The 20007-nt window shown below is 33.8% G+C and overlaps 1 protein-coding gene across 1 annotated transcript in view; it reads right to left on the bottom strand.

Annotated features, from left to right (window-relative positions):
- Nucleotides 1-1000: 1000 nt before the first annotated feature.
- The window catches only part of ZNF800 (zinc finger protein 800), a 56425-nt gene continuing 37418 nt past the window's right edge, over nucleotides 1001-20007 (bottom strand). The window contains exons 2-5 of the mRNA XM_011995929.1: nucleotides 19679-19797; nucleotides 14203-14298; nucleotides 5641-5784; nucleotides 1001-3517 (exon numbers count right to left, since the gene is read on the bottom strand). Of these exons, the coding sequence (XP_011851319.1) occupies nucleotides 1821-3517; nucleotides 5641-5784; nucleotides 14203-14298; nucleotides 19679-19739 (1998 nt within the window). The 5' untranslated portion in view covers nucleotides 19740-19797 and the 3' untranslated portion in view covers nucleotides 1001-1820. The remainder of the gene's footprint in view (nucleotides 3518-5640; nucleotides 5785-14202; nucleotides 14299-19678; nucleotides 19798-20007) is intronic.

Here is a 20007-nt window from a genome sequence, read left to right as displayed (position 1 = left end):
AGAAACTGTAGACCAAATGCACAAGGTCAAGGGCGGTTAGCTGATGGACTGTGATGACAACATGTAATGTCACAGCTACTTGAAAGTGCTGGAATAGGCAGTGCCTTAGAAACAAGTGGTTAGATGGTTATATTTTAGTCAGAAAACAGCAGTTATAGTTGAATATTTAGAAAAATGTTTCTCTTTTTTTTCCTCTTAGTACCATTTGAAGATGTTTAGTGGTTCTAACACCAATTTAAAGTCTTTCCACAAAAATGAACTCCAAACCTTTTCGTACATCACTTGAAGTTATCTGAGGAGAAATGGGAATAAATGAACACTTTTGAGTTTACTAATAAAACCTTGTTTTTAAAATTACGCAACAGTAAATTACTTCTAAAAGATGGTTTCACCTCAAGTTTTCCACACAGATAAAAAAATGTGTGATAATCAAACCACAACATTTGACCTACACAGCACTCAAACTAGTATTTTGCTTTAGAACCTGAATCTGAAACTAATTTAATACTCATTAAATACATTAAATGCCTTAATACAAGGGACACAGGTACAGAAGGTGAACTTTTAAAATATATATAGACTTGCGAAAACAAGTATAGCGAGTCTACTCATTTTATATTGCATTTTTTAAAAATCTCCGTTTGTTCCAAAACTTCTTTAAAAAGTAGTATTTTTTGGCAGGGTGCGGTGGCTCATGCCTGTAACCCCAGCACTTTGGGAGGCTGAGGTGGGCAGATCACCTGAGGTCAGGAGTTTGAGATCAGCCTGACCAACACGATGAAACCCCATCTCCACTAAAAATACAAAATTAGCCAGGCCTGGTGGCTCATGCCTGTAATCCCAGCTACTTGGGAGGCTGAGGCAGGAGAATTGCTTGAACCCAGGAGGCGGAGGAGGCAGTGAGCCGAGATCGCACCACTGCACTCCAGCCTGGGCAACAAGAGGAATACTCCATCTCAAAAAAAAAAAAAAAAAAGCAGTATTTTTCTTTCTTCCAAATACGAATTTTAATTTTACTTTTCTTACAATGCACAACCACAAAAAAACCCTAGTTAACAATATTAACTATGTTAAAATTATCACCAAAAAGTTTATTAAAAAGAGAGGGAAAAATAAGAGCATCTGAAACCTAAATAAGCATTGTTTCCATAGATCAAAACTAAAAAACAGTAACTAACACACACTCCCAAGGAGAAGGGAAAAAAATCCAAACTTCTATTTACCAACTTTCCCCCTTTGCCTGGAAGCACTATGTTAAAAGTAAATGATAAATGCTAATCATTTTTAATTCAATTTGGGGATTTTTTTTCTGAGTGCAGCACTTTATTTAGCCGTCACAGATTAATTTTTACAATAATTACAGTGCCTCAAAATATTTTTTCCTATAATTATCGCCTTCACAAGTTCATTCTAATATATTTAACTTTCCTACAATTCATTAATTAGTAGACTAAGTCACTGAATCAAATTAAACCTGTGCAAAGTTAGTTAAACAGAAGACTTCTATTGTAAACATAAGCCAATATAAATGTATATATTTTACAACATTAAAAGGAAAGCACTGACCCTGTGCCATCTACCTATAACTAATTGCATTGTCCTGTGGAAGATAAGTTCTGAAGTTAACTTTTGTTCCCAAGCCACTGGAATAAAGGTCACTGAAGAGGTAAATGCAATATGCACATTACTCTTGCAGTTCCCATTGCCATGAGATATATGGAAGCAAACGTGTTAAAATGGAACCAGCTATAAATTATGGTCAAATGATTTTTTTTTTTTAGTTCGATGGGGGGAAAAAAGCAAAACTCTGTAACTGTTCCTCACCAGACAAGAGCCTTAGATCTTGTACTTCGGCCTTTGGTTTTGTTTCCTTCAGGTGAATTGGAAGCATTTGCCTTATGAGTTTTCTTATGATGTTCAAGGTAAGTCTTTTTGGCAAATGCCTTTCCACATTTATTGCATCTGTGAAGAGAAAAGTTTTTTGTGACTTTTACTTCAATACCGACGTCAGCTACTTCATACTTTTTACTAGGAGAGTTAGAAGTGCCATCATGTTTTGAATCACTATGTTTTGCTTCGTCCCTCGAAGGGCCTCTTTTTGCCACTTTATTTAGAACAAAATCAATAGGCTTTTTTATAGCTCTGATCTCTAAACTGGCTGTTATTTTCCCAAGATAACGAGATGACTTTTTATGAACCACAGTTATATGTCGTATCACATCGCGCTTCCGACGAGTTTCATAAGTGCAAAGAGGACACTTGTAGAATTTAACATAAATGTTATTTCCATCTGTGTGCAACTCGATGTGTTTAGTCAAGTTCTGTTTGGAAGTAAACTGACGTTTACAAAGTTTACAGTAAAGTTGCTTAAAGTCAAAGCCAGCTGAAAGTTTTGGTTTCCTGGTTTTTTGCTGGCCACCTGCAGCCGACGGACTAGTTGATTTAGGGCTTTCAGAGTCTTGTTTAACTTTATTTTTCTGTGCTGCCGGTGTGTTCTTTTTTTCATTTGAATGATTTGTTCCCTTTAATTCATTCTGTGGAGAATGGGTAATGGAAGGGGGTGAAGATTCTACAGAATCTGCTGGTTCAACTTTAACTTTTATTTCTGAACTGTTGGCAGTATTATTAGGGCCTTTCTCTCTTTTAGAGTTTGTTCCAGAAAGAGTTATCTTGTGGACAATTTGCATATGTCTTTTAAGCATTATTTGTGAACTATATTTCCTCTTGCAAAGGAGGCATTTGCATGCAGTTAAATTGTATTCAGCCTTTGAAGACGACTTTTGTTTTCGAGTCTTAAAAGATTTTTTAGGAGAAATAGAATCCAGGAACAAAGGTTGCCCAGGCTTTGTTGCTATATCAGGAGTAATTGAATCCCTCCTTAGTCCTCTATGAACTTCATCAAAATGCCTCCTTACATTCGCTTTTGTAGCAAATGATTTACAACATACTGGACAACTCCTACTTAATGGAACTAGAACATTCTTACTGCGTCCTTTAGAGGACTGGTTTGGATTTTTTCGTGTTTCAATGTACTTTTTTAGTTCTTCCATCTTTTTCTTATGTACTTTTCGAATGTGACGGCGAACACCTCGTCTAGAATTGAATTCTTTTCTACAAAGACAACATATCAACTGGTGACCAAAATCAGAATTGTCAGAAGTTTCCAAGTCAGCCTGCGACTCCTGAGGTTGTTCATCACATGTAGGTGCAACTTCATCTGTAACAATCTCAACAGGAGGGGGCTCTACAGTTTCCACCTCTGTATCTGTAACCGGTACTGTTTTTGACTGTTCAGTGCTAGCTTCCTGTATTTGAACTTCGGTTTGTTCAGGAGTACTGCTTGACTCTGTGACTTCAATAGGATTATCAGTCCTCGAAATATATTGAAACACTGCATTTTGATTAGTTTCTATGGGTTCTAGCTTAATAATATATTCTCGTTTGTCCACACTTGGATATATGGCTTCTAGGAGATCATTTATGGCTTGGCTTTGTTTATCATTTACATCAGGAAGGTCTGTTAAGGAAAAAACAACATTTTAATCTGAAGTAATTAGCCTGCTCTAGCCCTCTAATATTTTAAGATATATGAACCTCTCAGAATCTATTATATTACCAGTTTATTTTTATGAGAGCATTATCTACTTTTCAATATTCTACAAAGACAAAAACTAGTATTAAACTAAAATTTCCTTTAATTTAAATTCTCATCATGATACACAAAAATGTTAAGCAACATATATAATCTGAAGGACTACTTTTGCTTCAAATGCACTTAATATAAAATATATAAGCACTTAAGTGTCCTAAATAATGATACTTCATATTTAGTCTGAACGTTTTAGACTAGCAAAGGCAACTCAAATTCTCATAACTCAAGATTGATAAAACAGCATAAAAATGTTACTACATAACCAAAAATGATATTTTTTAGAAAACATAACAGCATTCCTATTAGCTTAATCCATAATAGTCTAATCTAATCTATTTGAGCATCTTATGAAAATGAAAGATTTGTAATAAAATACATAAACATAAATGGGATGATGTGTAGAAGTATTTGCTAAACTCAGTCCTATTACACGTCTTCTTAACATGACACAATTTTACTAAAACAAATGATTAAAAACTATACAGATTTATCTAAAAACCGTAGGTAATTTTATTTCCTTGTACAGTAATTACACCCTCTATAGGCAATCAACTATCCTATCGTAACAGAGTTGTCTAACACTGGTTAGGGTTCCACGTATTACTACTCTAAAATCTAGCTACAAATTTAGTACCAAATCTGGTATCTATACCAATCAGGAAGTGATTCATTATAGCTCTTCTAATCTATTCATCTGCTTTTTAAGATGAATAAAGTAGTGTCTATAAGAAAAATACTTTCACAAAAGTATTTCTAGAATGAGTATTGCCAAGACAAGTGCACAATAATCTAGCAAATCCATTTATCCATTTCACTCTATAAGTTAACTTACAACTAAAAAATAAATAACTACCTAAAGACAAACTAATTTTCTACTAGTATTTTAATTTAAAGTTTAGATTTGGAATGAATCTCTACAGACTGCTTTTTGATTTATATCTCAATGAGAGAATAGAAAGATCAAATAGTAGTAGGAAAAATTTCCAGGTAAATATAAAATTTTTATTTAATCAATGCTCTATAATATACTTTAAGCCAGCTTCATTATAATTAAAGCCATACTTATTTGGAGATTGCATTTCCTACCGATCCCAAAACGGTTATGTTGAAAAATGCACAGAATCCACAATGCATCTATGGTATCAGACTGACAAAGTAAGTTCTATATTTTGTAAGTCAACAAAGAGTTAAATCCCTAAACAAGAAGTAATAAGGTAACCCAATACTGAATGTTTTTAATTTACATTAATTCTTTAAAGAAAAAAATACCATTCGACATATTGCCAGCTTAATCACACAAAGACAATATACTGCATTCAAAACAAACATTCTATTCCAGAAAGACTTTATATTAGTCTGCTATCTGCCTTTATCACATAAAGTTATACTGGATCTCAAGTTAGCCTGTAACATAATGTAATTTCTGAGAAAATGACTTATATAAATTTTTCTGAGAATAAAACTGATCTTCAAATCAAGACCTAGAAAACACTAGGAATATTAATAAAGACTTTTTGATGCTCTCCACCATTCCCAAGAAATGAACAAATTTACCTCATTCTTTGTTCTTTATTCCCAACTTTCTCATTTACTTAAGGGAAATCTAAATAAGTGATCAATCACATCTGGTTGCAAGTTGTTAAAGAAAAAAGGAGTAAAAAGAAATATCTATTTATGGCCCATATAAACATTCTAAAACAATATCCAATATTTTAATACAAATAAATATCCTCTTAAATCTAATCTCTTAAATGTCATCTTTAGGAAAACCCAAGTGGAAAGCATTGATATGAAAGTACCTAAGAAACTGAATGTAACATTGAGTCAAGTATTTAATTTTATTCTCCATCTCCACCTAAAAATTATCTGTAACTAGACATCATTATCAAATTATCAGTAACTAGATACCATTTTAATGCAAACGTATAGTTGCAGTATAAGAATACTTAGCTGTAAAATGCATAACTGAATATATGAAAAAAACTTACTGTCATCCATCTGGAGACTTGGTGGGCAGTAGAATTTTTTATGGGTAATTAAATTTGGTAATCCTCTGAAGAGACTGCGGCATAACTTACATTCAAAAATAGTGTCCACATCTTTTAATAAAATATGCTTAAGTTGTTTAGTTCCTGAGAGAAAAAAGAAAAGAAAAACTTAACACAAAAGGTAACTTTCACATGCACTTTTAAACTGGACTACACTGTTGACAGACCAAAAGTGCAGTTACTCTTTGAAAACAAAATATAGGCATTGCCAATTTCTACCACAGTATATTTAGAACTACGTTATAGACTAAATTCTAAGCAAAACTCTACTATCATTTGGAAATCAGGACAACTAAAATTGATGCTTCGTTCCCACTTCAGCAGCCAATTAATTCTTGATATATCCCAAGGCAGTGGTTCCGACATGAGGTTAATCATTACAATGAGCTGGAAATAAAGATGTGCACAGCCCTCCCCTAGAGGTTCTGATTTAATAGATTTGGAGTAGGGCAGAAAAATTAAAAGTTCCCCCATTATTCCCTGGCAAACTTTTTGGCTGGTTCTTTCAAGCTCTTTTCTGTATAAGGAAGTAAGCAAGGAGTTTTTCAATACATTTTCCCCTGATTCCTTAAAGAAAGTCAAAACTGTATGACAGGATTGCCTGTGACTTTTCTTTTTAAATTCAGTTCAAATTACTTCAGGTTCTGGGCCAACATGGGATTATGGCTATTTAACATGATTCTCTACAGAGTAGAGAATCTTTGTCCATAGTGAGACATAATTTTGAACTTTGCTTACGCCTCTTGACAGCACTATAAATTCATTCAAAGCCTTTCTCCCTTAAAACATCCCAATTACAATTAATTATTGGCATAATCACTAGTTTAATGCCTATCTTCTCTATAGATTATACACTCCAAAGCAGCCAAGAATAAGCCTTATTTACAAGTGTAACATATTCAGTTCTTACCATGCTCAAAAACTATTTGTTGAAGAAACGCTATTAATCTACAGAATCTAAGTACTATGAAAGAATATCTTTAGGCAGAGAAAAAAAAAATGGCAAAAAGCACCCGATCTTTAAAATAAAAACATCCATCAGAAATAAAATACAAACGAAAGGTCCTTAGTCACTATTTTCCTACAGCTCTTTGCCACAGGTAAGGTGGCAAAACTGATCTGCAGTACTTTACTAATTAATGTACCTTTACTTTCCTCAAATTAAAAATTTTTTTAAATGACAATATATTGACTTGAACAGGAAAAGACCCAAGTACCCTGAAAAATATCCTTAAGACTGTCGAGGTGCAAAGTGTTGTGTCATTTAAGAAGCATTTAACCATTTAATAAGCACTGGGACTACTAAAGAGTATCAACTATCTTAGAAGAATTATTAATATAATAGGGTCTATAAAAGTTAAATAGCTCAGATTCAATCTTTTGCAATCTGTTTACATTTAATCTTTGAAGTGTATTTTATCATTTTGAAAACGATGATAAATCATTTCCCCTACCCCAACATACACACACGGGGTGGGGGAGAGAATTATTGTTGATCCAAGCATTCAAAATTCTACTGCAAAAAAGTTACCAGGTTATCACAACTTTACTAAGTCTTGAGAGATTCCAAATCTGGTATTATCTACTTCTGTGACCTTAAAAAGCTTTATAATCTTTGTACTTTGGTTTACTCATGTTGTAAAATAGAACAAACCTAACCAAACCTAAGTTGAAGAATTATTAAAGAAAATATGAACCTAAATCCCAGGGAAATTATATACTTGAGTTTCTACTGGAAAAAATGTATAGAATAAAATAATTTCTACCATTTCCCAAATCCAAATCTATGTTTACTCCACTAGTCCTTATTACCACAAAATTTGAAAACATAAATTTAAAAAGATTCAGAGAATAGCCTGAGTGTTTTTCTTTACATAAAAGTAAATTCTCATATATATATTTCTGAAGTCCATTTCACATTACAAAATATCCTGGCAACGGACTGCTAATATCTTTAGTTCATAGTTAACTTCATAAGTGAGTGACAAACTATGAGAGGTAGACTGATTTTAGAAAATGCTTTGGCTCAGCCTCTCTAACTGACCTATATATAGTTCTCAGGAAGTGTAGGTGAGTATAGTAGCAGTGGGAAGAAAACAGGAAACTTTTGTACACTGATTCTAACTACAAAACCTGCTAGACCCATAAAACAGATTCAGTTCTGCCTTTAAGGATAGTCAAAAAAGATTGAAGAGGAACGCCAAAACATGTGAACTAGGTTTAACTTAAGAATTCAACTTAAGATTTAAATAGGATACATGTACATGGCTGCAGATTTAAAGCATAAAGTAATCAGTCTGTAAACAACATAAGGTTATACATAAAAAATAGTCAAGTGTAAAATATAAGACTGCATCCCTAAATCAGACATATCACTTTGCCTACCAGGTTTTCAATCACAGAAAAATAAAGAGGCTATCAGTTTCTTAGCTAGTCCTAATTATACAGTTAGTTATATTCAGTAGGGACTGTATATTTATTCTCAATAAACATCCAAAAAAAAGTGTTTGCCTCTAACCTTAACTAATCAATCTTAATTATCAATCACAAATGCTTCCCCTTACCCCCGCCACCCCCTCTCCACACACACACACACACAGAGAGAGAGAGAGGGAGAGGGAGACAAAGTGTGTTATTGTTGATCCAAGCAATCCAGATTTCTTTCAGGTCCACAGATACACCAAATGTTCCCTTTCCCTCACTTTTCAGGCCTTCACCTATGTTTTATCCTCTCTGACTATAACGTTCTCCCACTTTCCTGATCTGATTCACTTCTAATAATCCTTCAGATCCCAGTATAGATGTCACTTCCTCCAGGAAGCCTTCAATAATCAACTTCTTGTTTTTTGTTGTTGTTGTTGTTGTTGTTTGTTAAAAATCCTTCACCTACACTCTCATAGCACACTAGACACCTATACTAGCTTATCCACAATTTTGTAATTAATTACTTTTCCATATCCCCATTAAACTGGAAGATTAGAACAGAGAAGATAACTCTGATTCTCACCATCACCCCAGCCCTCAGGATAATGTATGACTGACATTTGCTAAATGAAATACTACAGAGCTCTATGTATAAAAAAACCTTCTCTAAAAATAAGATTTTTTAAATCTATGTTAACTGAGGAGTCAAAAATGAGACTTTAAAACTTTTCTAATTCCACTTACATATTTAACAAATGAGAAAAATAAGGTATGTCTCAGTCCACAAACAGATAATAAAAGTTTTTCCCTTAGCTTCAGTCACCATTTAAGATTTTGTTATTTTTTCCCATGGAGACGGAATGACTTTATTCAAAGTCAGCTACAATTTTCTGATTGCTCTGCTCACTTACAATTGGACACAGCCAACTGTAAGTGCCTCTGTCAATAGCTAAAACTTCCTGTCACCTGAGACAACAGACACGGTCATCTAGACAGCAACATAAAGTTCCTCCACAGCTCTTGATGCTGAGAAACAGACAGCCATGCTGACTTCCTTCTTCTTTTCCTATATTGCTCTCTTTCTTGCCTTAGGGTTTTAAATTATCTTAGAAATCACCACTTACTGCTTACATAGATCAGTACCTTTCAAACATCCAGCCCTCCAAAGGAAAGGCTTTTGATAGCTAAAGATAATGACTATATATATTCCAGATTTTCACACATAATAGGTGCTCAATAAAAACTACTTAAACTTCATCAAGGGTTTATCTTGTGTTATTCTTTAATAGCAAGTGCACTGCATGTACTGATGAAAATGTTTAAAATATATTTTCAAAAGGAATCAGTATTCAATTTTACATTAGGTTGGGTGGCAGTCACATTACAATACGACAATATTAATTCTAACTCTTCTATGCTAGACAAAGATAAAGTTTCATTTTCTTAATGCACTGACATTTTGGTCAATGCCCATTTTAAGTGATGACAAGAATGTTTCTTAAATGGTATACTGCTTGCTTACTATTGGCTCAAACATAAACTCAATCTTCTTTAGGATGACCACTTAATTACAGTATCATCCAAACACTGCAAGCAAATAAATGTACGTTCCTCATCACAACTCCTGAAGGAAATTTCTTATTGATCATCCTTAACATAAGGATTCAAAGATACAAAGAAAACTTAAGAAATTGAAAGTTTTGTCCTAAAACTATCACCTATAAGGGTTGGTTAAAATATATATATATATGTGTTCATTATACAGCACTGCCACATAACCACAATAAACTTATAAGTAGAATAAAATTATCTTATGGCGGCACCTACTTTGGGAATCTTTTAGTTTAATCTAACAAACACTTACTGAGCACATATTAAATACCAGGTTCACTGTCACTCACTGGAAATATGAAAGATACAGTCTTACCCCCGCTGAGAAACTCACAGACCAATATAAACAGCTGTTGTCTTGGGAACGTAACACCAGATGACATGCTTTGAATATGAATGTAAGGAAAACCAAATCTACTTTTTTCTTATTTAAAAAAAAAAAACTAGTCCCATTTTAAATTTCCTATAACTGCTATGTAACAACAAAAAAAGAAAAAGCCATCATAAGTATTGCATTCTCCTATGTACCTCAGAAAAATCATGTCCACCCTACGCTTTGCCTTCAGAATCAGGACTGAAGCATCACCATTCAGTCAGAGATTAAACCAATTGCAATTAAAGTTGTTTTAAGGAGGAAAAAAAAAAGCCTAAGTTAAATGACCAAACCCAAATTTAGAAAGATAATGACAGCAAACATCACATGAAGCTAATTCTCATTTTTCATTACCATACTATTAAAGTTACAATTTATTCCTCCCTGAGTCAAAAAAAGAGTTCCCCGCATGTACTGCTCTAACATATTCTACATGTAGAATCTTTTTTCTACAAATTATACATTTCTCTTCTTACAATATTATATATTTCAAGAATTTAAAAAGAAGATGTCAGCTTCATATTAAAAACCAGTCTTGAACACCATACAAAATTATTATCCTTCTCTTTTCCCCTCATTTTTCTCTGTCTAACCATAGGGGCATTCCATAGTTCCTTTGCCTCTAGCAGACAACTAAGAGATTCTGAAAGAATACTGAACTCAACTAAACCAATTTAATAAACACATAAAAGACATTTAATAGACATGTAAAGGTAGTACACTTTTTATCTGCTATTTAAAATTTTGTTTTGGTTTGGGGAGAGAGGTCAAAGAGGAAGGAAGATAAACTGAAAGTGTTATAGAGAGGAGGGAAATTTGAAGACACCAAATTACAAACATGATCCTAGCAGGACAACACAGCCAAAGCAAGACTACACAAAGGGTAAGGCACAGTCAAGGTAGTACAAGAAACCAGTGGTTCTGAGCAAACAGCAGGCCTCAAGTCAGCCAATCATCAGGAATTTCCAAGAGGAAAAACTGCAGCTGCAAAACACACAGGCTTCCTAAAAAATGAGGCCTCTATCTATTGACTGATATCAACAATAGTTGACTCTACAGTTAATAAAGCAAAGGTACACAAGAGTATGCAGAGTCAGCTACCATTCGTGTTAAGAAGAAAATGAGGGATATATGTTTGTATATGTACAAAAGGTCTCTGGAAGAAGACACATAAACCATGTAGCAGTGTTGCCTGAGCAAAGGGGAACTGAAGAACAGAATAGTATAGAAACTTATTTTTTCCTCTATACCCTTCTGTACTTTACTATTTAAAATCACAGACATGTATTACTTATTATAAAAAGAAAAACCCATTTAATTTAAATTTGCAAGTTGAGCAGACTAATAAAGGGATACCAGAAGTCCATAAGAATTTGTCATTTCAATCCAAGAAAACAGTTCAAAGCAAAAGCTGAAGTATCAGGCAAACAGGATGAGTTAAAACTGGTCAAGCAGTCAGTATAGCACACATGGAGTGGTGGACATTAAAAATGAGTCAACTCCTTCGTAAGACAGAACCTTTTATGAACTTCTAGCTTGCATAGGAATTAATACCTGGTCATAGACAGCCCAGTGTAGGCAGAAGGTGAGACATAAAAGCAGATGATACAGCAGCTGAAGATAACTATCTGAGCTTGAAGATAAAGGTAGATAACCTAACATGTTACTACTGTTCAACCTGATTTATACCCTGTTATGACTTAACTGATTTATACTCTATAGGTTAACAAGAGCAAAAGCATGGACTTCAGGGTTCTATCTTCAAATATCTGTCAAAGATATATAGCACCACCAGGATAGTTCTTTAAATACAATGTATGTGACCTAATTGTAATGGAAAGAGTCTAGAAATAGATGAGTCATTGAGGGTGTACTTGGGAGTAGAGTGGAATACGAAGAACAGAGCCTCAGAGCTAGAAGGGATCTTTGTCCCCAAGTTATACAGTCCAGATTTCCGTACCATTCTCCCAAGGTTTTAGTATCAACTTAAATGCCTTAGTGCTACAGAAGGGCTACCATAGTACACATTAGATTAACCAGAAATGCAACAGATTACTATCTTGAAGATATTAAAATTTCTTAGTTACAGGATACAGTAATGAAGTAAAATAATTTTTTTAATCCAAAATTAGTTTCTTTGTACCACTCAGCATATTTCTAAATCACCTCTAACTTAAACTGTTGTGTACTCAGAAAATTAAAATAATAGTATTTTCAGAATTTGCCTGAATAAAATATAACTCAAAAGGCAAATTTGCTGATATCATTTTAAAAGGAATGCAATTCAAAACATCAACATAAAATGGCTTTGGAATTGCACCATTTCAAATTACCTGTTTCACTGCCTCACTTCTTTAGCTAAGAGAGTAAAAATACGACAAAAAACAGAGAACAGATATGATCACAACACAATAAGAAAATAATTAATTTAATTTTTAAATATCTGCCTTCTAAAAAAGACTCCAAAAATCTTTTTTAATTCTGTACCCCCACAGATTTTGGGTACAGGTTCTTGCTCAAAAGACAGTTTTTTAACAAGTCAAAGCACTTATGACTTAACTAATTCTAACTTCTTAATAAAAAAACACTATAATAAACTAACACAGTATAACTTCATTAATTCCAAATTAAGAATTTTTAAAAATAAACCTATAACAAGTAATATTACTAAATATGAAAAGCTATTGCTCTCATTTCCATGGTATGAGAAAGAACCAAAAAAACTCTTTAAAACTCTATTCTAAAAGTAGCTAAAACAAACAGATATACTATTTTTTCTGTTATGCCAGAAATATACTGTCCCTAATAAGTAAAATTCTATTTTAATTGAACTTATCACAACAAAATTTGACCTATAAATTATCTGTTAGTCGAGTGCAATTAATTATCAAAAGTAAAAATCAAACAACAAAAAAATCCCTAAAACAGTTTATACCACCATCCAATATAAGGATAGGCACTTGGTATACACTCAATACTTCCTAAATTAAATATAGATAAAAGCAATGCCATGAGTACTACAGATGAAAAGTCTAAGAAATGGATCTTTTGGAGAGTCAGAGAAAAAATAAATGTTTTAATTTAGATTCTATTTCTTAGAATCCTAAAGTAAAGCAAATATATGATTCCCCCTTTATAACAATTTAGAAACAAGCATCTCAAAAAATTTCTCATGAATACAAAACAAGTAGTTACATATGAATCATTTTTTCCTTTGAACCTCAGAAATTTTTCATTAAGGTAGTTAAGATTTAAAATAATGACGAGGTATTCTAATCCTCTAAGTGTTCATCAGTCATATTTATTTGCTTGTTCACATTTGAGTGAATAGTCTGCAATGTCAGAGAAGCCAAATATACAAGGGGTGGCCAAGTGGATTATAGGAATCACAGCAACCTAACATCTTACTGATAACATAGGGGTGCTAACAGTTCCCAATCATTTTACATGTTGTAAGTAACACTTATTTTAAAACACTGGATTGCAATTACACAATTATATTTATTATAAAGCTAATTCTTATTATCAGCTAACGAAAATAAAATCTAAGCAAATGTATCTGACGATATCAGGGCGGGAATACTGTCTTTCTTCTATCTTGTGCTCTATTAAAGATACCAAAACTCCACAAACTCAAGGGTTAGGGAGAAGAAGGCGAATCACATAAACATAAATAAGGTAATTAATTTAGAACAAGTGATATCTCAGACACTCTAAGTAATCTACTGTACCAAAGCTCATGAACACCCAGAATAATTTACTGCCTTTTGAGAGTTTACACAAAACATGCCACAAGATATCAATGGATCTTTAAGAAGTGCTTTACCAGAAAATACACCACATAATATATTTCTTTAAATCATACTAAACAAATATATTTTAAAATTAATATACCATATATAGTACTGAAGAATAATCTCTAGATCAAGTCAATATTTATACATCCACTTTTTTAAAATATGAAAATTTTAAATATTCTATAAAGAAAGCCAACACATACATTTTAATGTTTTTTAAAAATTACTTCTAAGGACTTCTAGGTAGTTTTTAACTACTATGTGAAGATTGAAAAATACATCCTAAAACATTCATACCTGATCGAAAGCACTCAATTATTTGCTGAATACCAGATTTGGATGTCTGTAGTGGTTGCTGTAACAAAGGAGGATCTCCAGGTTCCAGGATATAAACTACATGGAAGACAAACACCCACCCCAATCCCCACAAAAAAAGGGTTATTTAAATCATTTACTATTAAAGTAAAACAATGGCTTTCTACAATTACATTAAGGATAATCACACTTGTGCCCGCACACACACACATATATATAATATGTAGATATACATGTAATTAACCATCATCTTTGTAAGGCAAAATGAAACAATGGAGAAAAAAACTAAAACTATTCTCCATTAAAGGCTAAATTAAGGCTACTTAAGGCTAGATATTAGGTTTCAATACAAAGACTTTACTATTTTGGTATTATTTAGTACACATTCTTCATGTTTGCCTTTTTATTCCCCTTGAAGAGGAACCACTACATTTAATCAAAATTCTAAGGCAATGGTGACCTAGCCACACTTCATAAACCATTCCAAAATCCTTTGGATAATCTGGTATAACTCTGGATATTTATGAGCAAAATGTCAAAAATCACTGCCTAAAGAAATAACTGAACAAGTGCACAATGATGGATGCAGAATAATGTTCACTGTAATGCTCTGCAGCACTGTATATAATTGAGAGAAATTTCAAACAACTTATAAGTCTCTTAATAGTGACCAGATTAAATAAACTATGAAATGTCCATAGAACAGACTTTTTCATGGCTGTTAGAAAGGATGAGCTAGTTCTATGTGTATTCACAACAAAGCATGGCAATAATTGTTAAGCAACAAACACAGGTTATAGAATATGATCCTATTTACATTAATACATAGGTATATGCAGAAATTTATAAATTTAATATATATTTCTGCATATGCACAAATGCTGTTAGGGTGGATTTTCAGGGATGATGTTTGCTTTCTGCCTCACACTTCAATGCTGCTTCAGAGTCTGGTTTTTAGAAGTATGCATTTTAGAAAGGACACATTTTTACAGTAAGTAAAACTAATCTTTCCATTTTAAAAATTAAAAATTTCATTTTTACATAAAGAGGCTTATATTATCCCTAATTCCCAAGATTCTCAGATTTGTAGTATAGATACATACTAAATTACAGTAATATGAATAAAGGCAAAAGAAAAGGAAAACTGGGTTTCTTCATCAGTTATCAAATAGAGATGGTTGTCATGGAGAAAAACTGACCATTTTAATTATCTCTTTTTTAAATATGCTATAATGTTCTACTCAACTATGACCATCGTAACGCAGGACCATCTGCTTAGGGTGAGGAGAAATGAAGGGTGATTTCAACAGCATGTGCTACTCTTGCTTCAGGGTTTAGGCTTGGACAGTACTTAGCTTTCTGATAAGGGGGCTAAACTAGCCTACTGTATTATGTATATAGATACAGGCTTAGATTCTCCTTTATGCTTCAAATTTAGTGCTCAGTGTACACAAACAAGAAGAATGATGTTTTGGCACCAACTCATTTCATCAAGCAAATTTTCCCCAATTTTAAGAGACACTTGGCCTGGTGCAGTGGCTCAGGCCTGTAATCCCAGCACTTTGGGAGGCTGAGGCAGGAGGATTAGTTGAGCCCAGCAGTTCAAGACCAGTCTGGCAAAATGGCAAGACCCCATCTCTACAAAAAATACAAAACTTAGCAAGGCATGGTGGCTCATGCCTGTACTCCCAGCTACTTGGGAGGCTGAGCTGGGAGGATCACTTGAGCCCGGCAGGCAGAGAGGTTGCAATGAGCTATGATCACGCCACTGCACTCCAGCCTGGGCAACACAGCAAAATTGTCTCTAAATTAATTAATTAATTAATTTAGGTGTATTTTAGATTAATTAAGAACATACACACACACACACACACACACACACACACACACACTCATTTTGAGAATGTCTGACATTGGCACTAACTGCAGTGATTAAGAACATAAGAATCCAGACCTGGACTGTCTGTGTTTAAATTCTTTTTCTGCCATTTACTAGATACAATTAGGGCAAATTAAACTCTCTGATTTCTCCTTTCTCAGATCTAAAATAGAGATTTTCGAAGTACTTAAATTACAGGGTTGTATAGGCGTTAAATAAGCTAATGCAGGTCAACTGCTTAAAACAGAATCTGGGACATAGTAAGTGCTCAATAAACATTCTACTATCACTATCATCAACATGTATCCATCAACTGCTTTCCTGACACCAAAAACTAAAAAATCTTTTTTCAAAATCAAAGAGAATTAAACCTCTTAGGAAAACAGAAGTTTGTAAACAGACCAGTATCATATACTTGAATAAATTGATTTCTCCTATTTGTACATTATAGCAACTGGTCACTACTTACAAAAAAAAAATGATAACTACAAAAAAGAGGGTGAAAACCCACACAACTGTAAAAAACTAAATGCTTCAAAGTCTCCCTCTATCAGTTATAAGAATTCTGGAATTGGAGAATGAAAAAACCGAAATAAATAAGGGATGGATACTGGGAAAAACAGACTCTTCTCCTTAGAGCTCCTTCATTTACAAATGTGTTCCAGAAAACCTTCTATATAAATACACCAACTTCCACTTCCACATGACAGCACCTCATTTTAAAGCTAAAGCAAAATATTCTTACCCATCACCCTCAGAACACTGCTACCACCAGAACACATACACATCTTGAGATAACATTCAAAATAAGCCCGGGATTAGCTTAGCTGTGCCTGGACACAACCACTTGGTATATACATCTGTGTAACTCCCACTCTAAAGAAACAACTCTTCCTTCACTTGAAAACATACTCTCAACTCTAGAAAACTTTATTATATTAATACTTTATAAAATTGCTTCTTACATATCCTATCATCCTCCCAATATCAGACCCACCCAGGTTACACGATCATTTAGGGAAAAAAAAAAAACTTTCTCTAACCAAAAAACCCAAATCCTCAGAACATCTTTCCTTACACTCTTCCAAAAACACACTTCCCAGAATATAACACTGACTTTTGTAAGAGTCTCTCCTCCCTTAAAACAAGGCCCTTAAAACATTCTTCTACTTAGGATGTGTGGGACTTGCTTACAAATACTAGGGGAAGAGAGAGTAGGTGGAAGGTAGAGAGAGTGGTTAGGGGAAGAGGGGAGGAAAGAACATAGAAGAAAAGAGATTGTCCATGTAACAACAACTGATGGAGTTGTGTGATGGTTACATCAAGTTCCTCATATCATCTAGTTTTGAAGGTTTGGAAATTTCTATTAATAAAATCTTAAAACATAACTAAGAAAATACATACACCGTCAGGGTTATAGTGCCACCCTTCAGTATAAATTGACCTATCTCTTCAAGGCAGAATGGACTCATCAGGAATATACCAATCTCCTCTGGAGACTCATCCAGTATTCATAATCCAAATGTGGACAGATTTTTATTAAACATTATGTCATCTTCCCTCCATCTGTGGACATGCTCTTTTAAAAGCTATCACACTACAACATATTTCTTTCAGTCCTGGAAATATCCTACCCACACAGCATATACCTTCCCCTAAAATAATGACAGTGAACTACCCTATAAGTTAACAAACTTCTAGCCTTCCATTCAACAAAATTCTCAGAAAGTTTGATTCCAGCTAAGAAGGCAAGGAAACAGTAACTACTGTTGACATGATAAGTCTGAAAATTAACCTGCATGGAAAAAGTTTCTAGTAAAAGATGATGAAAATTTTAAACGAATACAATTTTATCCAAGTTTCTGCTAGTTGGAGAGAAAAAAAAAAAACAAGCAAAAACATTTCAATACACATTAAAAAGTTCAAGTCCAGAAAACATCTTTAAAAAGACATTAAAGTCTTCAGAAAACTTCCATTACCAGAATATACTAAAAAAGGTATAATCACAAATTAGTTTCTTTGTTTACTTCTTTATGTCTATCTCTTCCCACTCAAACATTTTATTTAAAAAGGACCTTATCTGTCTGGTTCACCACTGATATCCCCATTGCCTTCGACAGTGCCTGGCTCTCAATAGGTGTTCAATAACAATTTGTTAAAGAAATGAATGATCAAATAAATTTCTTCCTAAATAAGACGGTTTCATTAACTAATTCAATTTCAATGATTAGAAGTGTTCTCAGAAAAAAGAAAAAAAAAGCTAAACGAAAAGGTCAGTGGAACATGAGTTTAAATGGCATTCACCTCTGTATAGTTCAAAACTAGCAAACTCCATTCAACATCAGTAAAACATAAGTGATATATCTGCAGTTCAAATACACAAAATATGCAATGTGAAAGGGTCCTGAAAGTTAAACAGGTTAAAGCAGTTCAATAGAAACTGGATCCCATCCAAGGATTGCCTGTTTTATTAGTAGAGGTAAGTTATTAGTGATCTCAGCAAAGTACAGTAGAGATAGGGTTGTAGTAGGAATTTTAGCCTCATCTGTAGCAAAGTTTTCTTAAAAAAGAAGCTCTTCCCGTCTACTGATGACACTTTTTTCCATCAATCAGAAAATTACCTAAAATGAACTCTACTGTGGTAAAATCCAAGCACGTAAGTGCAGTTAAAATATTCCAACAAAAAGCAAGCAAATGCATTAAAAATCTAATAACTTTTAGGTCAAAAATAATGATAAACATCTGCCTTTAATTAGAATAGCACAGTCTTTATTTGATTTAGTGATAGTATGCATTCAATGATTCCCTTTTAAGTTATACCTTTTAATGATTGCCATAAAGCATATCAAAGTTCTAGGTAGAAAAAACTGTCAACAGTATATCAAGTTTATCAAATTAAAGTTTGCTATTACTCTTCATGACAGTCCGAAAAACAACTTTTTCATATGATAAATTCAACTAAAGGAAGTTTCATTCCATAAAATACCCTGGAAATAATTATGTATTCTACCTAAATAAAAAAAGAGATTTCTCTTTTATTTTGCAATATAATATGTTCCTGCCCAAGAAATTTTTTTAAAGGTTGCACTTAGCAAAACCTGATTCTCCCAATGAGTTCAACAAACTTTTAAAACCCAAACTAAACTCACTTTTAGACTTTCAGAACTACTTGTTGATAAAAATGCCTAAGAAACTTTTAATTTTTAAAGTTTCAGTGAAACAATTTCAGGACAACAAATCTAGTATTCTACGTTTTCCTTTCTCCTCAGTTTTAAACACTTACAGACCATAGGAGTATATTAACCGCAGGATGCCTTGAAAGAGAAAGAAAAAAGACTGAACGACTGATCTTGTGGAAATGATTTAAGGTGACACTTGCAGTACTTTTTTTAAGGGATCAAGCAGGGGAGACCTCTTGTTTGTACAAGCTTTTAGCTTCATAACTGGCTTATGCTGGGGAATATTATAGCCTGCTTAAGAATAACTACTGGGGCAGGAGGAAAAAAAAAACTAAAAAGAAAGAGAAGGCAGAGTGGCTCTGATGGAGGGCAAAGCAACTGGGGATGAAGAGGGGTCTACCTGGTTCACAGCATCCGTGATGATGGTGGTCAGTCTGACAGTATTTGTCCCTTAAAGGCATTTTCAGTGGACTCGACCTACTTTCCTTTCACTGTAAGAAGCTCTTCATTGCGGCGTGGCTGTTGAAAGAAGCACAAACCCGTCACTCGCCCTGAACTTCCTGGGGGGTACTGGTTGCATTTTCCAGATACGTTCCCATCATCAGCCATCCGTTTTCCCTCCACGGACCCGCACTTCCCTCTCGAAAAGAAAACAGAAAGACGCACAAACCCTCCTGCAGCCCAAACTCCCCACACAGGTTCATCGCCCTACCCGGAAACGCAGCTTCG

This window comes from Mandrillus leucophaeus, unplaced genomic scaffold (assembly GCF_000951045.1).
Source record: "Mandrillus leucophaeus isolate KB7577 unplaced genomic scaffold, Mleu.le_1.0 Scaffold5, whole genome shotgun sequence".
Taxonomy (NCBI): domain Eukaryota; kingdom Metazoa; phylum Chordata; class Mammalia; order Primates; family Cercopithecidae; genus Mandrillus; species Mandrillus leucophaeus.
Note: the sequence above shows the minus strand (reverse complement) of the source record. Positions and strands in the feature narration are given on the sequence as shown.